Consider the following 20,956-nt stretch of genomic DNA (forward strand, 5'->3'; position numbering starts at 1 on the left):
GCAGATTGCTAGTTTTTATGTATTCTTCTATTTTAAAATTCTTTTCCTTTCCTTTCTTGTACAATTCTGAAAAGTATTTCACAAATGCTTCTCTTATTTCCTTCACCTTATCTGTAGTTTTTCCATTTATGTTAATTTTGTTTATAAAATTCCTTTGTTCACTTTTTTTTTCCAATTGCCACGCTAGCAGTTTTCCTGTTTTATTAGCATGTTCAAAATATTTCTCCTTCATTCTTTTTTATTTTCCAGCTAATTTCTTCATTAACTATCATGGAACATTGGATTTGTAATGTTCTAATTGCCTGTTTTACTACGGTAACTCTTTGTTTGCCTTTTTTTATACAGTGGTACCTCATGTTGCGTACGGGATCCATTCCGGAGCCCCGTACGCAACATGAGCAGTACGCAACATGAAGCGCCACATCTGCGTATGTGCATGGCACGATTCTGTGCTTCTGCGCATGATGTCATTCGTTGCGTCTGCGCATGCGCGAACTGCCGAACCCAGAAGTAACCCGTTCTGGTACTTCCGGGTTCGGCGCGTATGTATCCCGTGTTGTACGCAACCCGCAGCATTCGTAACAAGAGGTACAACTGTAATTCCTTCTCCTTTCCCATAATTTCATCTAAAATTTCTTTTTCCCTTTCAATTTTCTTTTGATTGAATTTTGTTGTATAAACAGTCCCCTCATCACCGCCTTACTTGCATCCCAGACCGCCTGTAATTTAATCTGGTCCTGGATGTTTATTTCAAAATAATCACCCATGGTCTTCCACTCATGGGTATAATACATGGACTCGCAGCTTGATTATTACCAAGAGGGGTACAAAACTGCATTAAGAATTGAGTTGTGTGATGGATCTGCAGTTTATTGGGTCTGCTGCATGCCAGCCTAGAAGGACCATGCCCATGACCTATTTACTGTTTATAGGACTGAATCCACCCCCTTTAACTTCTTTTCAAGCAAATGAATTGGCATAGTACGTATCAAAACCAGTCAAAATACCGTAAGATTTTCTTTGTTGGCTAAGAACAAAAGCCCATCTGGTCTATCAGTCAGTGTTCTGTAGTAGCCAATCAGAGGTCTATGGAAAGATCTGACAGGTAATTAGGAAGGTAACTAAAACCCAAGCATCTGAAAATCACTTATTTTTATCATGTGCTGAAATCCCAAGATACATTGTCAAAGGCTTTTTCAGCATCTATAAACATCATTGCCCCCTTCATGGATCAATGCCTTGTCTTGAATAACTCAGAGAAGCTATGAGCTATGCCATGCAGGGCCACCCAAGATGGACAGGTCATAGTGGAGAGTTTTGACTAAACGTGATCCACCTGGAGAAGGAACTGGCAAGCCACTCCAGTATCCCTGCCAAGAAAACTCCATGGACAAAGACAACAGGCATATAAAAGTTATGACGCTGGAAGATGAGCCCCTCAGGTCGGAAGGCGTCCAACATGCTACTGAGGAAGAGCGGAGGACAAGTACAAGTAGATTCAGAGCTGATGAAGCGGCTGGGCCAAAGCCGAAAGGACGCTCAGTTGCGGATATGCCTGGAAGCGAAAGGAAAGTCCGATGCTGTAAAGAAAAATATTGCATAGGAACCTGGAATGTAAGAACCATGAGTGGAGGTAAGCTGGATGTGGTCAAAAATGAGATGACAAGAATAAATATCGACATCCTGGGCATCAGTGAACTAAAATGGAAGGGAATGGGCGAATTCAGTTCGGGTGACTATCATATCTACTACTGTGGGCAAGAATCCCGTAGTAGAAATGGAGTGGCCCTCATAGTCAACAAAAGAGTGGCAAAAGCTGTAATGGGATGCAATCTCAAAAATGACAGAATGATCTCGATACGAATCCAAGGCAGACCTTTTAACATCACAGTAATCCAAGTTTATGCACCAACTACCGGTGCTGAAGAAAGTGAAATTGACCAATTCTATGAAGACCTACAACACCTTCTAGAAATGACACCAAAGAAGGATGTTCTTCTCATTACAGGGGATTGGAATGCTAAAGTAGGGAATCAAGAGATAAAAGGAACAACTGGAAAGTTTGGCCTTGGAGTTCAAAATGAAGCAGGGCAAAGGCTAATAGAGTTCTGTCAAGAGAACAAGCTGGTCATCACAAACACTCTCTTCCAACAACACAAGAGAAGACTCTACACATGGATATCACCAAATGGGCAGCATCGAAATCAGATTGATTATATTCTCTGCAGCCAAAGATGGAGAAGCTCTATACAGTCAGCAAAAACAAGACCTGGAGCTGACTGTAACTCAGATCATCAGCTTCTTATAGCAAAATTCCAGCTTAAACTGAAGAAAGTAGGAAAAACCACTGGGCCAGTAAGATACAATCTGGATCAAATCCCTTATGAATACACAGTGGAAGTGAGGAACAGGTTTAAGGATTTAGATTTGGTGGACAGAGTGCCTGAAGAACTATGGATGGAGGCTCGTAACATTATACAGGAGGCAGCAACGAAAACCATCCCAAGGAAAAGGAAATGCAAGAAAGCAAAATGGCTATCCAACGAGGCCTTACAAATAGCGGAGGAGAGGAGGCAAGCAAAATGCAAGGGAGATAGGGAAAGATACAGGAAACTGAATGCAGATTTCCAAAAAACAGCAAGGAGAGACAAGAGGGTCTTCTTAAATGAGCAATGCAAAGAAATAGAGGAAAACAATAGAATGGGGAAAACCAGAGATCTGTTCAAGAAAATTGGAGATATGAAAGGAGCATTTCGTACAAAGATTACCATAATCAAGGACAAAAGTGGTAAGGACCTAACAGAAGCAGAAGACATCAAGAAGAGGTGGCAAGAATACACAGAGGAATTATACCAGAAAGATATGGAGGTCTCGTACACCCCAGGTAGTGTGGTTGCTGACCTTGAGCCAGACATCTTGGAGAGTGAAGTCAAATGGGCCTTAGAAAGCACTGCTAATAACAAGGCCAGTGGAAGTGATGATATTCCAGCTGAACTATTTAAAATCTTAAAAGATGATGCTGTTAAGGTGCTACACCCAATATGCCAGCAAGTTTGGAAAACTCAGCAATGGCCAGAGGATTGGAGAAGATCAGTCTACATCCCAATTCCAAAGAAGGGCAGTGCCAAAGAATGCTCCAACTACCGCACAATTGCGCTCATTTCACACGCTAGCAAGGTTATGCTTAAAATTCTACAAGGCAGGCTTAGGCAGTATGTGGATCGAGAACTCCCAGGAGTGCAAGCTGGATTTCGAAAGGGCAGAGGAACCAGAGACCAAATAGCAAACATGCGCTGGATTATGGAGAAAGCTAGAGAGTTCCAGAAAAACGTCTACTTCTGCTTCATTGACTATGCAAAAGCCTTTGACTGTGTCGACCACAGCAAACTATGGCAAGTTCTTAAAGAAATGGGAGTGCCTGATCACCTCATCTGTCTCCTGAGAAATCTCTATGTGGGACAAGAAGCTACAGTTAGAACTGGATATGGAACAACTGATTGGTTCAAAATTGGGAAAGGAGTACGACAAGGTTGTATATTGTCTCCCTGCTTATTTAACTTATATGCAGAATTCATCATGCGAAAGGCTGGACTAGATGAATCCCAAGCCGGAATTAAGATTGCCGGAAGAAATATCAACAACCTCAGATATGCAGATGACACAACCTTGATGGCAGAAAGTGAGGAGGAATTAAAGAACCTTTTAATGAGGGTGAAAGAGGAGAGCGCAAAATATGGTCTGAAGCTCAACATCAAAAAAACCAAGATCATGGCCACTGGTCCCATCACCTCCTGGCAAATAGAAGGGGAAGAAATGGAGGCAGTGAGAGATTTTACTTTCTTGGGCTCCTTGATCACTGCAGATGGTGACAGCAGTCACGAAATTAAAAGACGCCTGCTTCTTGGGAGAAAAGCAATGACAAACCTAGACAGCATCTTAAAAAGCAGAGACATCACTTTGCCGACAAAGGTCCGTATAGTTAAAGCTATGGTTTTCCCAGTAGTGATATATGGAAGTGAGAGCTGGACCATAAAGAAGGCTGATCGCCGAAGAATTGATGCTTTTGAATTATGGTGCTGGAGGAGACTCTTGAGAGTCCCATGGACTGCTAGAAGATCAAACCTATCCATTCTTAAGGAAATCAGCCCTGAGTGCTCCCTGGAAGGACAGATCGTGAAGCTGAGGCTCCAATACTTTGGCCACCTCATGAGAAGAGAAGAATCCTTGGAAAAGACCTTGATGCTGGGAAAGATGGAGGGCACAAGGAGAAGGGGACGACAGAGGACAAGATGGTTGGACAGTGTTCTCAAAGCTACGAACATGAGTTTGACCAAACTGCGGGAGGCAGTGCAAGACAGGAGTGCCTGGCGTGCTATGGTCCATGGGGTCACGAAGAGTCGGACACGACTAAACGACTAAACAACAACAACAAACATCATTGCACCACATAAAATATGCTCTGGTGTGTCTGTGCTGCTCCCTGATACAAATTGTTCCTATTCAGTCTAATACACATTAATATTTCTATTGTCATTCAATCTGTACATTCCTCTTTAAAGTCAGAGAAAGTCACAATTAAAGCAATAAATTACAGAAGTTAGTCATGCAGTGCATGAAAAAAAATGTTTTCTTCTGTGTGTTGTGAACCTATTGAAATGTCATTTGATGACCCTGAGATCTACTGCTTTGAGATGGAAAATATTTTTTTCCTTTGTCCTACCTCCAGACTGTTAATTTTATGAGCTTTTATAAAGCTATGCTCCATCTTCATGACCCATAAATGTAATCTTTCTGTGGTTGAGCAACCCAAACTGCACTTCGTACTAAAAACTTAGGTACATTGGATGTGCTACTTGGATTTGTAAATGAAGTTTGGATGGATATTTGTAATAGAGAGAGAGAGAGAATAAAAATGGCAATGGGATTAATTCATTCTGGTTTTCCAGAATATAATTACTGAATTGTTGCCGGGACTGTAGGAGCTTAATTACAAATTGAAAAATAAATTGCATAAACCTGCTCACAGCAGGTTTTGTTATAAAGAGTGAATGAGGTCGAACATGATAGGGCTGGTTAGATGAAGAATTAGAGCTTCTTAAAGATGCTTCTCCGTGATACTATCCTGCAGAGCTATGTTACTCAGACAACATAGCCACACATGGATGCGGGATTGCATGGGTCTCTTGGTTCCGTGGGATTTTACTTTTGTTTTGAAACAGAGTTTAAAAATACAGGCAACAATACACACATACACGCACCAATGTGAGATTATGAAGGTTTTAGCACTGCAGCACTAGTGAACAGAGAGCTATAAATAATGCTTTGCAGTATTTTAGTATTTTTTACTCTCAATTATGTTTGCTTAGCCTGGCTGTGGGTGGTTTAGAGGAAAAGAAACCATGCTTGCTTCCAGCAACCATATTTGCAAGTGAGAAATTTCATCAGGAAAGGGTTGATATGAGAATCTTACTGCACTGAATTGTGTATTTCCTCCCTCCACAATGCACACACACTTGTTGAAGTGGCGGCTAGTGGAAACGTTTCCTGTTGCATTTTGTTGCTGTATAGATTTTCTGTACTGCTGATGCTATTCTTAAAATTATATTGTAACATTAGGCTTTATTAGGCTTCTGTAATTTTATTGCCTCCCCGAATTGTACTGTTGGTTTTTAATGTTGCATCGTGCTTCGGCTGCCTTCAGGCAGAGAGGCTGTCAATTAAATGCCTTAAATGAAAAAAAGAAGCAGCAGAAGGGGAAAAAGAGGTATTGGAAGCAAAGCAAAGATGTTACTAAATTAGACATGGACTCTGTTCAGAGGTCAAAACATCCTTGGGTAGCATAGGAGCCAACTCCTAGGGTCTGTGGGGGCTTTGGCTCCCACAATAAAATATTTGAGGGGCTGAGTCCCCACAAAGTTGATAAGCATTCCCATTAAAATGGTGCATGTGCACTGCATCATGTGATTGATTATGTGGGGCAGGGCTTACCTGGGTCCCCACAATATTTTATTCAAGTTGGCACCCCTGTTGGGTAGCCTTGTCTTCATGTTGCATCTTTGAAACATAACATGGTATCAAGAATAAACTGGAGCATAGTTGCTCACACACACGTGCACCAAAAGACACAGCTCAGAACTGGTGAAGGCTAACAGAAGCATGCATGCTTACTCTTTCTCCATGCCCACCTGGAGGGTTGAATCTCTGATCAGGCTGTGGCCACAAAGATGATCAAGTGCACTTCTGTTGTTTTCTCCTACCTTAGAACCATGAACAGGTGCTGGGTGCATGAAAGCTTGCCTCTGCTACTGGATATGGTTATCATCATCATCATCATCAACAACAAGAAGAATAATTTTAATATTTATATACCACCCATCTGCTTGGGTTGCCCCAGCCACGCTGGGCAGCTTCCAAGAAATACAAAAGCATAATAAAAACTTGCTGATACAGGGCTGCCTTCAGATGTCTTCTAAAGGTTGTGTAGTTACACATTTGCTGTGTAGGAAACACTGATGAAATGCTGGTGTTTCCCTTGGCAGTTGTAATGTATGGAGCTGCCTTCAGCAGCTACAAGTTGGCATGGAAGTCATGTTATTTCTGGAGCTGATTCTACTTCTGCGGCTTATCACAACCCCCTTAAGCTGTTCTGTTATCCAGCCATAACTCTCTCCTCAGCATTCTTTTCATCCTCTGTGTCTTGTAATTGGTGTTAATTTGGTGATGTAATCAAGGTTCACATTTGTACTTTAGCAACCCAGCGGGTCAGGGAGCAAGGCAGAACCAGTGATAAAAGACTCAAGGTTGTAACTGAAACAAATCAATCATTTTTGATAGACAGTGCTTTTCAGAGAACAATATTCATACAGAGTATTATTACGGTAGCTTTCAAAAAAAGAAAAGCAATGTAAGGGGGGGGAGATGTACTGTAGCAATGAAGTGCTTAGATAATAATGTGCAAGATTAGCAACAATCAGTCGGAGTTTAGTATTGCTTGCTCCTATCCTAACCAAAGATTTGGCCTCTCTGCAATCCACCTAATTATCAAACATAATTTCTAAGTTTTGCACTATATACTAATTTGTACGTTTTCTAACACATCTGGCTCATTTATTTGTATCCCACCTTTCCATAGTAAACCATGCTCAAGGCGGCTCACAGCAATAACAAAATGTAGCAATATGAGCAGGCATCCCCAAACTGCGGCCCTCTAGATGTTTTGGCCTACAACTCCCATGATCCTTAGCTAACAGGACCAGTGGTCAGGGATGATGGGAATTGTAGTCCAAAACATCTGGAGGGCCAAAGTTTGGGGATGCCTGAATATGAGTCATGAACAATAGAGCAATGAAAATATCTCATATTAATTAATATAGCATATAATTAAACAATCCACTGGTACAGTAATTTGTAATAAGGTCTAACAATAAACACGCCATGTCACCATAGCTGCCAAGTTATCCCGTTTTTTAAGGGATTTCCCCTTATGCTGAATAGGCTTCCTCGCGAGAAAAGGGAAAACTTGCCAGCTATGCATGTCACTCAGATAGAAGCAAAAGTAATGCATATCCACAACTAAAACTTGATGCCAGCATCAAACCTCCCCCTTCCCCGAGCGAGTAGGTGGAGTCTGCCCTTTCAAGCCAGGTGACCAAACAAGACACACATACCCTAAAATTTTGCAATAAATGGTTGCCGAGCCAGAGCAGTAGGCCACAGAAATTGTGTCCTCAGCTGGGTGAGAGTGCAAGAAGGCAGAAGAGAGCAATGAAAGGCGCCTCTGAATGAACATCCTTTATTCACCAGCATTTCCCCTCCTTTACAGCCCTTTCATTTCTTACATTCTCTGTTGAGATACAGAAGGCACTCCCTATCCACAGGTGTACCAATTCCTAGAGGCCGAGCCCCCTCAATACATGCATGACATCTCACGCATGACATTGCATGGCGTCACATATGGGCCTTGTCAATCCTCTTAAGAAGATGGCACCTCTGCCTATCCATACTTTGTTGAAATAAATGAAGATATTTTTGTTTTGACAGACTTTCCTGGCTGAATGAAAATATATTAGCCCCAGCATTGGTACTGTTTTCAAACCTGTCTTTAGGTGTCTGTTTTCAGAAGCATTTGAAAAGTAATTCCAGCCTTTTTTGTGTGTTTGTAAATCACCTTGAGAAGAAAGTAAAAAGCGACCCATAAATAAATAATAAAAATTCTATTTTCTCTGATGTTGTTATGGTTCCACAGTTGCTAAGATGCCGTTGTCATTGTCATTAGCATCTTCACACATACGATGTTTACTTTAACCCCATCAGGTTCTCAGCCCCCCAAGATGCCAGTTTCTCACATAACTACTGTTTCTGTGATCCAGCAACAGTTCCAAGCAGCTTGCCCCAAAAGACTTGTCTTTTTCCAGTATTGTCATCCATTTCAGCCCATCATCACTGCTCTCACATTTGCTGAAATTGGCTAAAATTGATGGTTCCTTAGGCCTAGGAAGGACAAGCTTAACAGTTGGTTTTGGTTTTCTCTTTAAAATGCGTGGCAAAAAAATCTCAAAACATGTTGTTTAGACAGGAGGTGCCAAGTAGATGCATCATTATTGCTTTTGCTGAGGAATAAAAGGACAGATTGTGAAGTGAGAGAGAGAAAGAGGGAAAGAGTGCTGTGCTGTCTTGCTGCTAAAACTTTAACTTTGACATGTTTTGGCCATGAACTATGAATGTTGACTTAAAGGAAATAAAAGCCAGTAAGGGATGCCATACCTATCCCACCCATCTGGTTAGTAAAGGAAACAGTGTTTGAATCATAGAATCATAAAATAGTAGTACTGGAAAGGACCACAAAGTTCATTTAGTCCAACCCCCTGCAATGCAGGAATCATTTTGCCCAAAGTTGGGCTTGAACACACACCCTGAGATTAAAAGTCTACTGACTGAGCTATCCATCTAGCTTGCTTTCTTGCTTGCTTTCTCTCTTTGTCCAACGTTCACAAAAATTGCCACAAGATCCTAGGGCTTCTTCTCCACGTGACAGGATTTCAGGCGGAGTCATTCCTAGCCTAAATTAGAGATGCCAAAGATTGAACACTGGACCACTGCTGTGTGTTCCACCACAGAGCTACACCCCTCAAAAGTTATCTGTTTGTTGTACATAATCGACTATCCCGTGTGCAGTTTCTGCTGCTGAACTGCACCACTTCAGCCTGCAAGTGAGGAATGAAATGTTCAGAAATTTCCCTTGTATAAAATGTTTCCGCACACATGCCAAAATCAGCATGGCAAGGAGATACTGTATGTTCTTGTATATCCTTCTCCCTTCCTAGTGTGCTAGTTTTTGTTTGCAAGTCATGCAGAGTCGTTTCCTCTTTTGCCCCAACAGGCCAGGGCATTCAAAAGTTGGATTTCCCACAGGCAGTCTGAAGTGGTGCAGTTCAATAACAGATAAATCACATTCTCTGTCTCTAAACTTTCTTACATTTGTGGAACTGGGAGTACATAATAATATGGGAGGTGTTCTTAGTTACTCTCCCTTTCCCACAAGTTGTGAAACTCCAGTTTAGTGGTTAAGCATACTTCTGTAGCATTCTAAGCCCTTTCTTTTCCTGATATTTGCCCAAATAGTTGAGTTTCTCATTCCACCTGTACATTGATTTGGAAGACAACTTGGAGAAAGAGAGAGAGAAGGAGTAATACTCCCTGGAAGGTGAGAGAGATGAACATGGATTTGGTGACAATAATAAGCTAGAAGTTTGTGACGGGAGATGCAACTTACTACAGTTTTCAACAAGTTTTTTTTCTTTTAAACACACTTTAAAGCAAGCTTGCTAAGTAGGTGGTAGACAATCAGCTAAATATATATTTAAGTGCATGTTTTTAATTTCAACTTGCAGAGGCCTGGGTTTTGTCAGTTGAGGGGGGTTACTGGTGACAGTCTAGAAATGTGTGAGCTGAGATATTTTTAGGAGTACTGTGGCTGATCAGAGTAGGGCTTGCATTTGAGAACGTTCAATTAATTTTACAACGCACACATGTAAATTCATAGAAACACATTCCGAAGTAGAGCGCATCATAGGCATTCACAATAACTGTTCTTGATTTTGGTGACAGAGTTGGACAGATGAACATAAAAAGGAAAGCACATCAGGCAAATATCCTAAAAAGTGGTGTTATTCTAGCCATCAGTTTTTAATCCAGGAGTGTGATTAATGCTAGCATGTCTCTCAGGGTTTACTGGTCACTATCTTTTCAGCATCTCACCCTGCAGAGCCACAAGCTAGATGGAAAATTTGCTTGTTATGTATGGATCCTCAAAGGCAATATTTACATAATCTTATTTGTTCAAAGTCCCGTTTCAAAGTGCTAGTTTTTACACTAGGCCTATTTCCTTGTACCAACTCCAAAGGAGGCCCAGAGGATCAGCGCCGTCTTAAGCGCCCTCGGCGCCATGGTGCGCCGGATCCCTCAAGCGCCCTCCCGCCCCGTTCCGGCGCCCTCCCACCCCGTTTCCCAGCGCAGCGCGGGTGCAGCAGGCGCTGCTGCGCGGCAGGCGGGCGGGCAAACGCAGCTGCGCGGCGGACCGGTCGGCCAGCGGGTTGGCGCAGCTCGCGGCGCCCTCCTGGCGGGCCGGCGCCATGGTGCCCTGTGCCACCCAGCCTGCACGTAGGGCCGGCTCTGCAGAGGATAGTAGTGACAGAACGGGCCCTCTATGGAATGCTTTCCTGTGGGAAGCCCACCAGACACCAACATGGTTGTTGTTTCTGTGTGAAGTGGCATTGCAGTAATTCCTGATTAGCGTTTATGCGAGGTGTGGGTGTGTTACTAAACTGTGTTCCCCAACAATCAGTATTTAGTGCCTTTCCTTCTGGGCCACCAGCATGTGACTGTGGATTCATGCTTTGGAGACTGAGCTCTTCCATGGTACCACCTTGGCTGCAGTGCCAACCTTGCCACCTGACAGAGTGAGATCACCCCAAGGTCCAGTCTCTCTATACCAGAGATGATTACCAGGCACCCTTGGGCAGCTGCCTGGACTCCAGCAGAGGTGGCCAATGTCTTTGGTGCCCCCATTTCATTCTTCCCTAGTGATCTGAGCAGCAACAGGGAGCTGAATCTAGCTACCGTTTTAATGCTGGTGTTGTAGCATAGTTTTGAGGAATCATGTGCTGTTTGCCCTCTCGAACCTGGAACCAGTTCTGACTCCTGGCCCTCAGACTGAGCAACATTTTCCCCATTAGAGAATCCTGCCAATCTAAGATCCTGTTCTTCTATTCCTCCCACATTCTTGCTAAAGGAATTTGGCCTGCATGCCCTGGACTAGGCGTCCTGCTTCTGATCTTTGCCTGCTGCTTAGAGAAGTTGACCCTTGCTTTTCCTGGACAGTGTTTTTCACCTCTTGGCCCCTTCAGACTGATGGTCACCTCCCCCCAAACTTGGAAACCCAACTGCTTGGGGCCTGATTTCCTGCCAGACACTGACAGTTGCCCCCTCGGCAATAGGAGAATTAAGCTGCATCCGTTTCAGCGCGCACACACACACACACACACACACACACACACAATACACAATATATACTATTAGTACTTCTATTGTGCTTGCATAGATGTTCTGGTTGCTATTTTCGTCGTTGCATATGGAAGACAGCATATGTGTGGCAGTCGCTCAGCCTTGGCAGAAGCCAAGGAAACAGCTGAGAAAGCTATAGTTAAAAAGGAATGTACGGAGTGATCTCTTATGTATGATGGGATTTGATGGTAAGATGATTGGAAGGTACAGCAAGTGAAAAAGAAAAGCCTTGTGTGGGGAGCCTGCTTTTTCTCGGTCTTAATTATTTGATCCTACTGACATTTGTTTTCTGTGGTAGTGGCTAAAATTAGATGTCGGTTTCTTAAAATTGATGCTGTTTATGGCAAAGGTGATGAACAACTGCTGGGCCACGCTAATGCGATGCAGTCTTGTGTGTGGATTGTCTCTGTTCATTTTGTTTTACAAAGTAAACTGGGGCAAGCTTCAAGCTAAAGCAGAAGAAAGGGACATCGCTCATTTCCCCCCCTTTAAAAATTGTATGTGGGTGTGTGTCTGTGTGTGCCCCCCGCCTCAACTGTTTTCGCCCTTCAAGGAAAACCTAAGGAACCTCATATCTTTTCCTATGCAGGATGTGAAGCAGATGGGGGCTTTTTTAAAGCTGAAAACAGGATGAGGGGAGGTGATTAAAACTCTCCTTCCTCACACCACTCTTGTGTGGGCTTGGCCCTGCCATGAGGCAGTGAAGCAATTGCCTCAGGTTGACATATATTGCCTCAGGTTGGCATATTGGGGGGTGAGCAGCTGCAGCCTCCCTGGCCATTCTTCCAGAGCTCCCTGATCGATCCCTTTTGTGGGAGATTGGGAACCTGTCCTACAACCACTAACCTAGCTTGCTGCCATCAGGTACAGAGAAGGATGCTAACCAATGCTGAAGTAAAATTTTGTTCCAGTACATGGAATGGTGAAAAGGGGGGATCTCCATCCTTACATGTTCCTCAGGTCGCCATTTTTTTTGGGACAGTCCCCTGCTCTTTAATTTGTAGCACCCACAGCTTCATTTTGTAAGATGTAATTTCACAGAACATCACAGGTGTTTTGGCCCTAGAATGACGTTAATGCCCCCCTCCTCTCACGCACACTATTTTGGATGAACCGTAATGTTTTTCTTACAAACTTTGTGATTATGCCCCTTCTGATTGACCTAATATCCTATATGCGCTCATAACTTCTGAAACATTAGCTCTGATGTGTTTCCCATTTGCTAATTTAATTAAAGATCTTTAAAGTGTCTTTAAAGATCACATCTGGCTTCGATTTAAAGTCAGCATTTCTTGAAACCATTGCACCATTCCCATGGAATTCTAGATTTTCACTTCAAATAAGCTTTCTTCTGCCACACAGCAAGAAGGTTTAACTTCTTTGCAGTGTCAGCTGTGAATATTGGAAACGTGTGCTGTGGAAACAGTGTCAAAAACATGTTTACTCAGATGTGTTAGATGTATTTTCTCCTTGATTTTAATATTGCCCATTATATTACATTGCTTCTTTTCTTTTGCAGTGAGAGATTTTTCTTAAAATTGAATCGGAATGGTTTGCCAAAATGTCCAGAGAAGCCAGAAAGACATTGTTCTCTTTTTGTGGTGAGTGGGTGTTTATTTTTGTCTGCATTTGGTAATTGCAAAAATAAATAAATCAAGACTTGGTTAACGGGGTTGCCTGCTTGCTGGTAGTCCAGTTGTAGAAATAAAAAGCACACTACAAAGCACAAAAGAGTGGGCATAGCTGTGCAGACTTACCATTCATTTTGTCCAGTACCCTTCCATTGGGTACCAGCAACTGTGCCAAATAGGTATGACAGCCACCTTGATAACTTGAATGTGTGTTTCTTTTCTGTATCTTACTTGTCAAATCAAATAAATCTCTTGCAACCCAGGGCTACACAAGTTCAATGGGGCTTCCTTTCTAGAAAGTAGACTTGAAACCACATTTTAAGAAGTAAACCTCATTTGATTTCTGCAGAACTTGAGAGCCAGTCCAATTTAACAGAGAGGGTTAGGGAACTGGGTTATATTGATTGCAAGATGAATATACTCATTCCAGATTTGTCGGGCAGTCCTTTACTGACTTCCGCTTACCCCATCACCAATGGCATTCCCTGTCTTCAAGGAAGTAGAACTTCACATGTTACAGCCCTTTCGATATTTCACGATACGGTTGCCATCTTGGAATACTGTGTCCAGTTCTGAGTGCCACAATTTAGGAAGTGTATTGACAAGTTGGAATGTGTGCAGAGGAGGACCACCAAGTTGATCAAGGGTCTGAAAGCCAAACCTTATGAGTAACGGTTGAGGGAGCTGGGTATCTTTAGCCTGAAAAAGAGGAGACAGAGAGGAGATACGATAGCCATCTTCAAATACCCAAAGGGCTGTGACATGGAGAATGGAGCAAGCTTATTTTCTCCTGCTCCGAAGACTAGGACCCAAACCAATGGATTCAAGTTGCAAGAAAGGAGAATCCGGTTAAACATCAGGAGGAACTTCCTGACAGCAAGAGCTGTTCCCACATGAGGTGGTGCACTCTCTTTCCTTTTTCAAGCAGAGGTGGGGTAGCCATCTGCTATGTGTGATCTTGTTGAAATTTCTGCATTGCTGTGGGTTGGACAAGATAACCCTCGCGGTCCCTACCAATTCTACAATTCTATGATAATGCATATCTGATGGATGGGACACACACTAGTTTCAAAATTCTGCATGGTACTAGCCGCAGTACAGCAATGTTTTGATATAAGTACAATATATGCCATTGATGCTTTTAGGTTTCAGTCCGAAACACACACTTGTTCCAGTAGACACAATGGGACTTATTTCTGAGCAAACATTTCTGTGAGTCAATCAAATATATTGAAGCTATCACCTCCTTGTTTCTTTATCTCCTAGACACAAGTAAACTTAGGAAAAAATATACAGTAATAACACAACAAAAATTAATAATTGTAGCCTGTTCTGATTCTCTACAGGACTTGGGAAGCAGTGAGCTCAGGAAAGACATCTACATCACTGTGCACATTATACGGATTGGTATGTACACTTGATTTCCCCAAAACCTTTACGTAAGAAGATGTTAGATAATGTGATAATTTTAGGCCACGTGTTTTCACTGTGCAATGATGGTTATCCTTACTGTCACTGCTGCTGGGCCACCACTTAGCACTTGGGATGCCTTACATTGAAATATTAATAATACTTTCAGAAAGGGTTCTTCTCATGTAGTAATGCTCAACTGTGGTTTAGGGCCATGATTCTTTAACATTATAAGAATGAGCTGCAATGAACCTTGCATATGACTGTTCCCTTCCTCACCTCTCCTCCACAGTAAAGAGATAAGAAGCTTCCACTTTCGTTTTATAGATCACCCTTAGTTTAATATGTCTTACAAGCAGTGCTTTTTTCTGGGGGGGGGGAATGCAGGAGTACACATAGCCCTAAACATTTTGTGAATCTAAGTTTGGCCTCATTGAGGGGCAGTATTTCAATATGAGTAGGAAAATGAGAGTACCCCTGAACATTTTTTAGGGGGGGGGAAGCACTGCATACAAGCCTTAGCATGTGCTTAAGTTTCAACTAACTTCAACTAACTATGGTTAGTTGAAACACAATGAACTACAATTTGAAGTTGTTTTGTTTCTACTAACCCTAGTTAGGATTTACCACAGTTAGTTGGGGCTGGAAAAACCAGTGTTAGCATTATGTGTGAGCTAGCCCAGAAACCATCTCCAAGCTACTTTAGGTCTGATCTAGATAAGCATTTTGTGGTAAAATTGAGCGTAGAGAGAGAAATTGATATATTTATTTTAGATATTTCTACAGTGGCTTTTGGTTTTAAAAGCTCTTTAAAAGCAAAATAGCACAATAAATGTAACAAACAAACAAAAAATCATCAGAAAAATGCTACATATCTGGAAGTGATGGATCCACAAGATAAATTATTTATCTAGACTAGGTTTTGGAAGTAGGAGGAGGGATAAGACACACTGATCGAACTTAACAATGGATCTCATGAAATTCCTTGGGAAATGGCCACCAAGGAGCCAGCTTTATTTGGTCTTCTGCCCACACAAAATCGTTTTCCTATGCTTCACAGATAATTTTCCTTAAGGAAAAAGGCACATTACACCATTTGCCAACTGTAATGTGTGGGAAATGTGCACATTTACAGTGGTACTTCGGGTTACAAACACTCCGGGTTACAGACTCTGCTAACCCGGAAGTAGTACCTTGGGTTAAGAACTTTACCTCAGGATGAGAACAGAAATTGTGCGGCGGCAGCACGGGAGGCCCCATTAGCTAAAGTGGTACCTCAAGTTAAGAACGGTTTCAGGTTAAGAACGGACCTCCAGAACGAATTAAGTTCGTAACCAGAGGTACCACTGTATTTTGTCTCACACATATGTAGGAAATAATTTTGTGTATGCTCGCCCTAGGAGTTCTGTGACTGAACTTACCAGTATGACATATTTTTTGCTGCCTGATACCTGGACCTTGTTTTTATTATTTTTTATTTTAAAAGCACTGGGCCATAGTATGTGATGATTTTTAAATAGCTGCCAACAGACACTGGTGAAATTCTGAGAGAGAGAGAAAAAGAGAGAGAGAGAGAGAGAGAAAAGGAGGAGGAGAAAAATGGAATCAGGCTTATTAACAGGCATGGGGAGTCTGGATCTCTCAACTCCTCCTATGCCAGCTATTGTTACCTTTCTTGTGCCTTCCTTGGTTCTTGAAATTGCCTTCCCCTCCCCCCCTGGTAACACCAGTTTGTCTTGCATATGTGGGTGTGTGCATGAATAAGAACATTTATTTCCTTCCTAGAACAGTTTATCATATGGTTAACATTATTCTAGACAAATCTGATTTAAGCCAAATACAATGTTAAGGTAGTGTAGAAGAGAAGAGTGGTTAATCTCCTTATTTAAAGAAGCTGTCATATGGATTTCACTGAGTTAACTCCAGTAATCTTCACTTATCATCCACAGTGGCTTCCTCCTCCTCCTCCTCCTCCTCCTCCTCCTCCTCCTCCTCCTCCTCCTCCTCCTCCTCCTCCCAATTTGGCATTTTATGCCTTCCATTTTGAAATACTGAATGTATCTTTATCTATTATTGACTGTGGTTGAGCATACTATAGCTGGGGCAATGCATATGTCAAAAATTGCCTGACTTTGGTGAACGATACTACTGTATTAGAGTTCCGTTATTGAACCTTGCAGATGTCATGCAATAAGGTAAATGTAAAGGGACCCCTGACCATTAGGTCCAGTCATGACCGACTCTGGGGTTGCGCGCTCATCTCGCATTATTGGCCGAGGGAGCCAGCGTATAGCTTCCAGGTCATGTGGCCAGCATGACAAAGCCGCTTCTGGCAAACCAGAGCAGCACATGGAAACGCCGTTTACCTTCCCGCTGTAGCGGTACCTATTTATCTACTTGCATTTTGATGTGCTTTCGAACTGCTAGGTTGGCAGGAGCTGGGACCAAGCAACAGCAGCTCACCCCGTCACAGGGATTCGAACCGCCAACCTTCTGATCAGCAAGCCCTAGGCTCTGTGGTTAATAAGACAGGTGCAAATACTCCAACAGGAACCCCAACTCACCAATGTGTTTCTAGCTGCTGTTATTTGTGCCACTTCTGTTCCAGTTGCATGCCCCTTCCTATACTGCTGAACTTGTGTCTACATATGTAGAAACATTAGAGAACTAGTGTGGAATAGAGGTTAGAGTGCTCAACTTCAGTCAAGGAGAAGCTGAAATGCCCATTCAGCCACAAAGCTTGCTGGGTGTCCTCTCTCTCTCTCTCTCTGCCTAATACACCTAATATAGAGTTGTTGGGAGGATAAAGGAGGGGATTATGTATGCCACCCTTTGAAAAAATGCTAGGATAAAAATAAATGTTGAATGATTAGATAGAGAATAATGAAAAAAGAGAGAGAGTCCTGGCTTCAACTCGAGGAACACTAGTGGCAGCAGTGGCAATATTTTGAATTGCCAGTAGAATAAATTCAGAGAGCCACCTTCCCAATCACAAGCTCAATTCACCATAGGTAAATTGCTGTGGAAACTCATCTGGATCCTGATATTTTGAATGCTTCAGGTTGGAGTATGATTGGGCTCCAACATTCATCAAACAACATGAATCAAATATTTAGTCTATTGAACCAGTATAAGCCAATGATTGAACCACTTACTATTCCCCCCGAAAAAACAGACTATCATGGATGCTCCGCTAGGAGAGGGCTTCAGGAAGTAAACTTGTAGAACAAAATAACCTGTTCGAATCCAAAATAACCTAGGGCAAATATCATGCATCAGCCAAGGAGCTAAGGGCTGTTCGGTTGCTTATGCGATCTGTTATTAGCCAACTTGAGAATGATTTGATCAAAAGCAGGATATAAATCTAAACAAACACACATATTTAAGATTTTAGAAATGCTGCCTATGAATGTTAAACTAAAGACTTAGTATTCTCCTCACTGCATTTTCTGTTTAAGCTGCATCTGTTCAGCCACTGATGGCTTCTGATCTTGCAAAGCCTAGAATAGACTGCTGTGTGTTTTTCATTTTACCGCAGTCAGGCCCCAGTGCAGGTTTTTAAGGGCAGGCAGCACAGCTTATTCTAACACAAAGAAGAAGTGACAGGCAGAAGAAGCAAGCAACTGTGTAGATTGTTGGGAATAATGTGCCTTTTGTCACCACATAAATTAAACATATAGCTCATGTGGATTTATGAGAGAGTGGGAGAGAGAGAGCAATCACACAAACTGTTGAAAATTTGTCAAAACAGTAGTAATCCAGATTGAAGTGCAACTTTTGTGAACACGTGGTTGAAAGTCAGTATTTGTCTCCATATGCTCTTTAACAATTGAATAGTTTTTGCTTAAACCTTCATTTGTAGTCCTGGTAATCTTTTGTTTGCCCCCTTTCTTCTTTTTATCATCATTGTCTTCCACATTCTCATGTTCCAGCTGGGGCAGAAACTTGCAGGTGCCAAGTAGGCTTCAGAAAGTCAGCTAGGCTGGTAGCGAGAACATGCAACAATAGGTAATAAGTTTAGATTCTGGCTAGCCAGGTTGAAGTAGGAAGTGGCAGCAGTGTAGCACTCTCTGTGATAAACTGTCCAGCACCATGGCTAGCTCCATGTCTGCCAGAAACTTTGCTCTGATGAAGCCCAACTCCTAGAATGAGTCAAACTATTCCTTGCCCTATGTAGCGCAGCTATGCCTCTTATTTTTCTTAGATTAAGTACAGCCGCCAGGAGAGCCCAGTTACCAGAATCACAGCATGTAGATGGTGAAAGTCTATCCCTTATCCCGCTCTCTGTGAGCTCCCTTAATATCACCACCCTCACATGACTATGATATAGCGAAAAAGTTGGTGCTAGTTGGGACTCACCCTCTCCCAGCCTTGTTATTTGGTTGGTCATGGCTAGGGGAAGAAAGAGATACATTTTGCTTCTCCGCACACTGTGATTCAAATAAAAATTGTCCCTACCCCTGCAGCTGGAGCTATTTTAACAAAACAAAACCCAAAGACATAGCTGTTTTGGGCTATGCATTAAGCATAACATTTAGTTAAACTGTCAGATGATCCTTACTAGGCTTGAAGTCCAAAGGAAGGTGCATTGACACCATAGGAGATAGGTGAGATATCTGAGCCAAACTGGGCATCCAAGTTTTGAACCTCTGGCATGGATTCCTTTACTTGGATGCCATTATGAGACAATTCTTTGGGGACTGCATTGTGAGTGCTTCTTGAATAAGACAAATGGAACTTAGAGTGCTCTGCCAACCTATGGTTTAATGACAGCAGTTTGAATATTTACCACCCTTTCAATGCAGTTGGTATTTTGGGGTGGGAAGGTTTGCCCAGCTGTAATCCAATAATGTTATTAAATTAAATAACATTAATATTAAATATTATGAGGTAGTGGGAATTATGGTAATTAAATAGACTAAGAGATATGGCAAGGAAAAGAGTATATACAAAGGAAAGCGTATCGTAAATAACAGGAAGTGTTTTTTTATTTTATTTTCCATAGTGTTGCTTTCTCCCTTTTCTCCCTTTTTCTTTTCTTTCTGCCCTTTTAAGCTCATGATATTCGAAACTTTTTTTGTTTGTTTGTGTAAAATGTTCTTTATGATTTGAAATTTTTAATGTCTATTTTTGGTTGAATATGTATGTTTTATAAAGTTAAATAAAGTTGTTAAAAAATAAATAAATTAACTGCTGATGTTGGCAGGTATATCCTCCTTCTCATGTGCACGCCTGGAAAGATGCTATTTTGTGGCTCATGCGTCTTGTTTTATGTTTTGTTTGACAGGCCGAATGGGAGCTGGTGAAAAGAAAAATGCTTGCAATGTACAGTACCGACGACCTTTTGGCTGTGCAGTCCTCAGCATAGCGGATCTGTTGGCAGGAGACACAAAAGATGATCTTATTCTGAAAGTATACATGTAAGGAAATGTAAATATGAAGTACATTAAAATAGTCCATGGGAAGAAATTGTGAGGTCAAATTTTGTAATAGAAATTTAATCTGATGTTTTCTCTCCAAAAAGGGTTTGACTTCAAGTTATATGTGCAGATCCACGTTTCATTGTACATTCAGATCAAGCCATTATAGCCTATTGCGCACAGTTATCATATAACCCTAGGTATGATACATTATCTGAGTCTTAATATCAGTCAGTTATTAATGGCTATTTTCAGCCTCAACTCCATTCTCTGACCTGATCAAGAAATCTAGCACACAGTCTATTGCAGCTAATACAATAAAGACTTCTGTGAAAATTTAAAGAACAATAACATCATGCAAAGGAGGATGTTGCCTATGAAAAGTTGCTCTCTGAGTAAAGGTGTGGATTTAAAAGATGACACAACAATCTTTTTTGCAGCAGCAGCACTTTTTGATTCATAGAATTGTAGAATTGGAAGAGCCATCTGCGACATAATAAGTCCCCACCTTACGCCTTTTGTTTTCAAACCTCTCAAATTATAAAAAGAACTAATAGGGATTTCTGAGGTAACACTAAACCTCTCTACTCTTCCCTATAGCCTTATTGTAACCCCACTATCCCTTGTGGGTTTTACAAATAAAATGAGAGTACTTTTCCAGCCCCAAACACTATTCTTCATACTGCTTCTGCTAACCGTTTATAAGTCGAAACATCAAAAAAAGAATATCCTTGACTGAGCGTATGTTCCTACACATCACTTGAAGGGCTCTCCCAATATTTTGCCCACCTGTATTGGTAGTTGACTACTTTAGTTGCTACTATATTATAATATATTTTCAAGCAAACTAACAGGATACTTAGTTGCCATGAGAATTTGATCAGGTCTAACAAGACGCACATCCAGAGTAAGAAAGCAGACCAGAACCATACT

At 41.8% G+C, this 20,956-nt stretch overlaps 1 protein-coding gene across 2 annotated transcripts in view; it reads left to right on the forward strand.

Moving 5' to 3' along the window:
* The window catches only part of DOCK4 (dedicator of cytokinesis 4), a 245,094-nt gene that overhangs the window by 110,096 nt on the left and 114,042 nt on the right, over positions 1 to 20,956 (forward strand). For both annotated transcript variants that reach the window (XM_035128338.2, XM_035128339.2), the window contains exons 9-11: positions 13,082 to 13,163; positions 14,540 to 14,600; positions 19,891 to 20,023. In XM_035128338.2, the coding sequence (XP_034984229.2) occupies positions 13,082 to 13,163; positions 14,540 to 14,600; positions 19,891 to 20,023 (276 nt within the window). The remainder of the gene's footprint in view (positions 1 to 13,081; positions 13,164 to 14,539; positions 14,601 to 19,890; positions 20,024 to 20,956) is intronic.

Source organism: Zootoca vivipara, chromosome 10 (assembly GCF_963506605.1).
Source record: "Zootoca vivipara chromosome 10, rZooViv1.1, whole genome shotgun sequence".
NCBI classification, from domain to species: domain Eukaryota; kingdom Metazoa; phylum Chordata; class Lepidosauria; order Squamata; family Lacertidae; genus Zootoca; species Zootoca vivipara.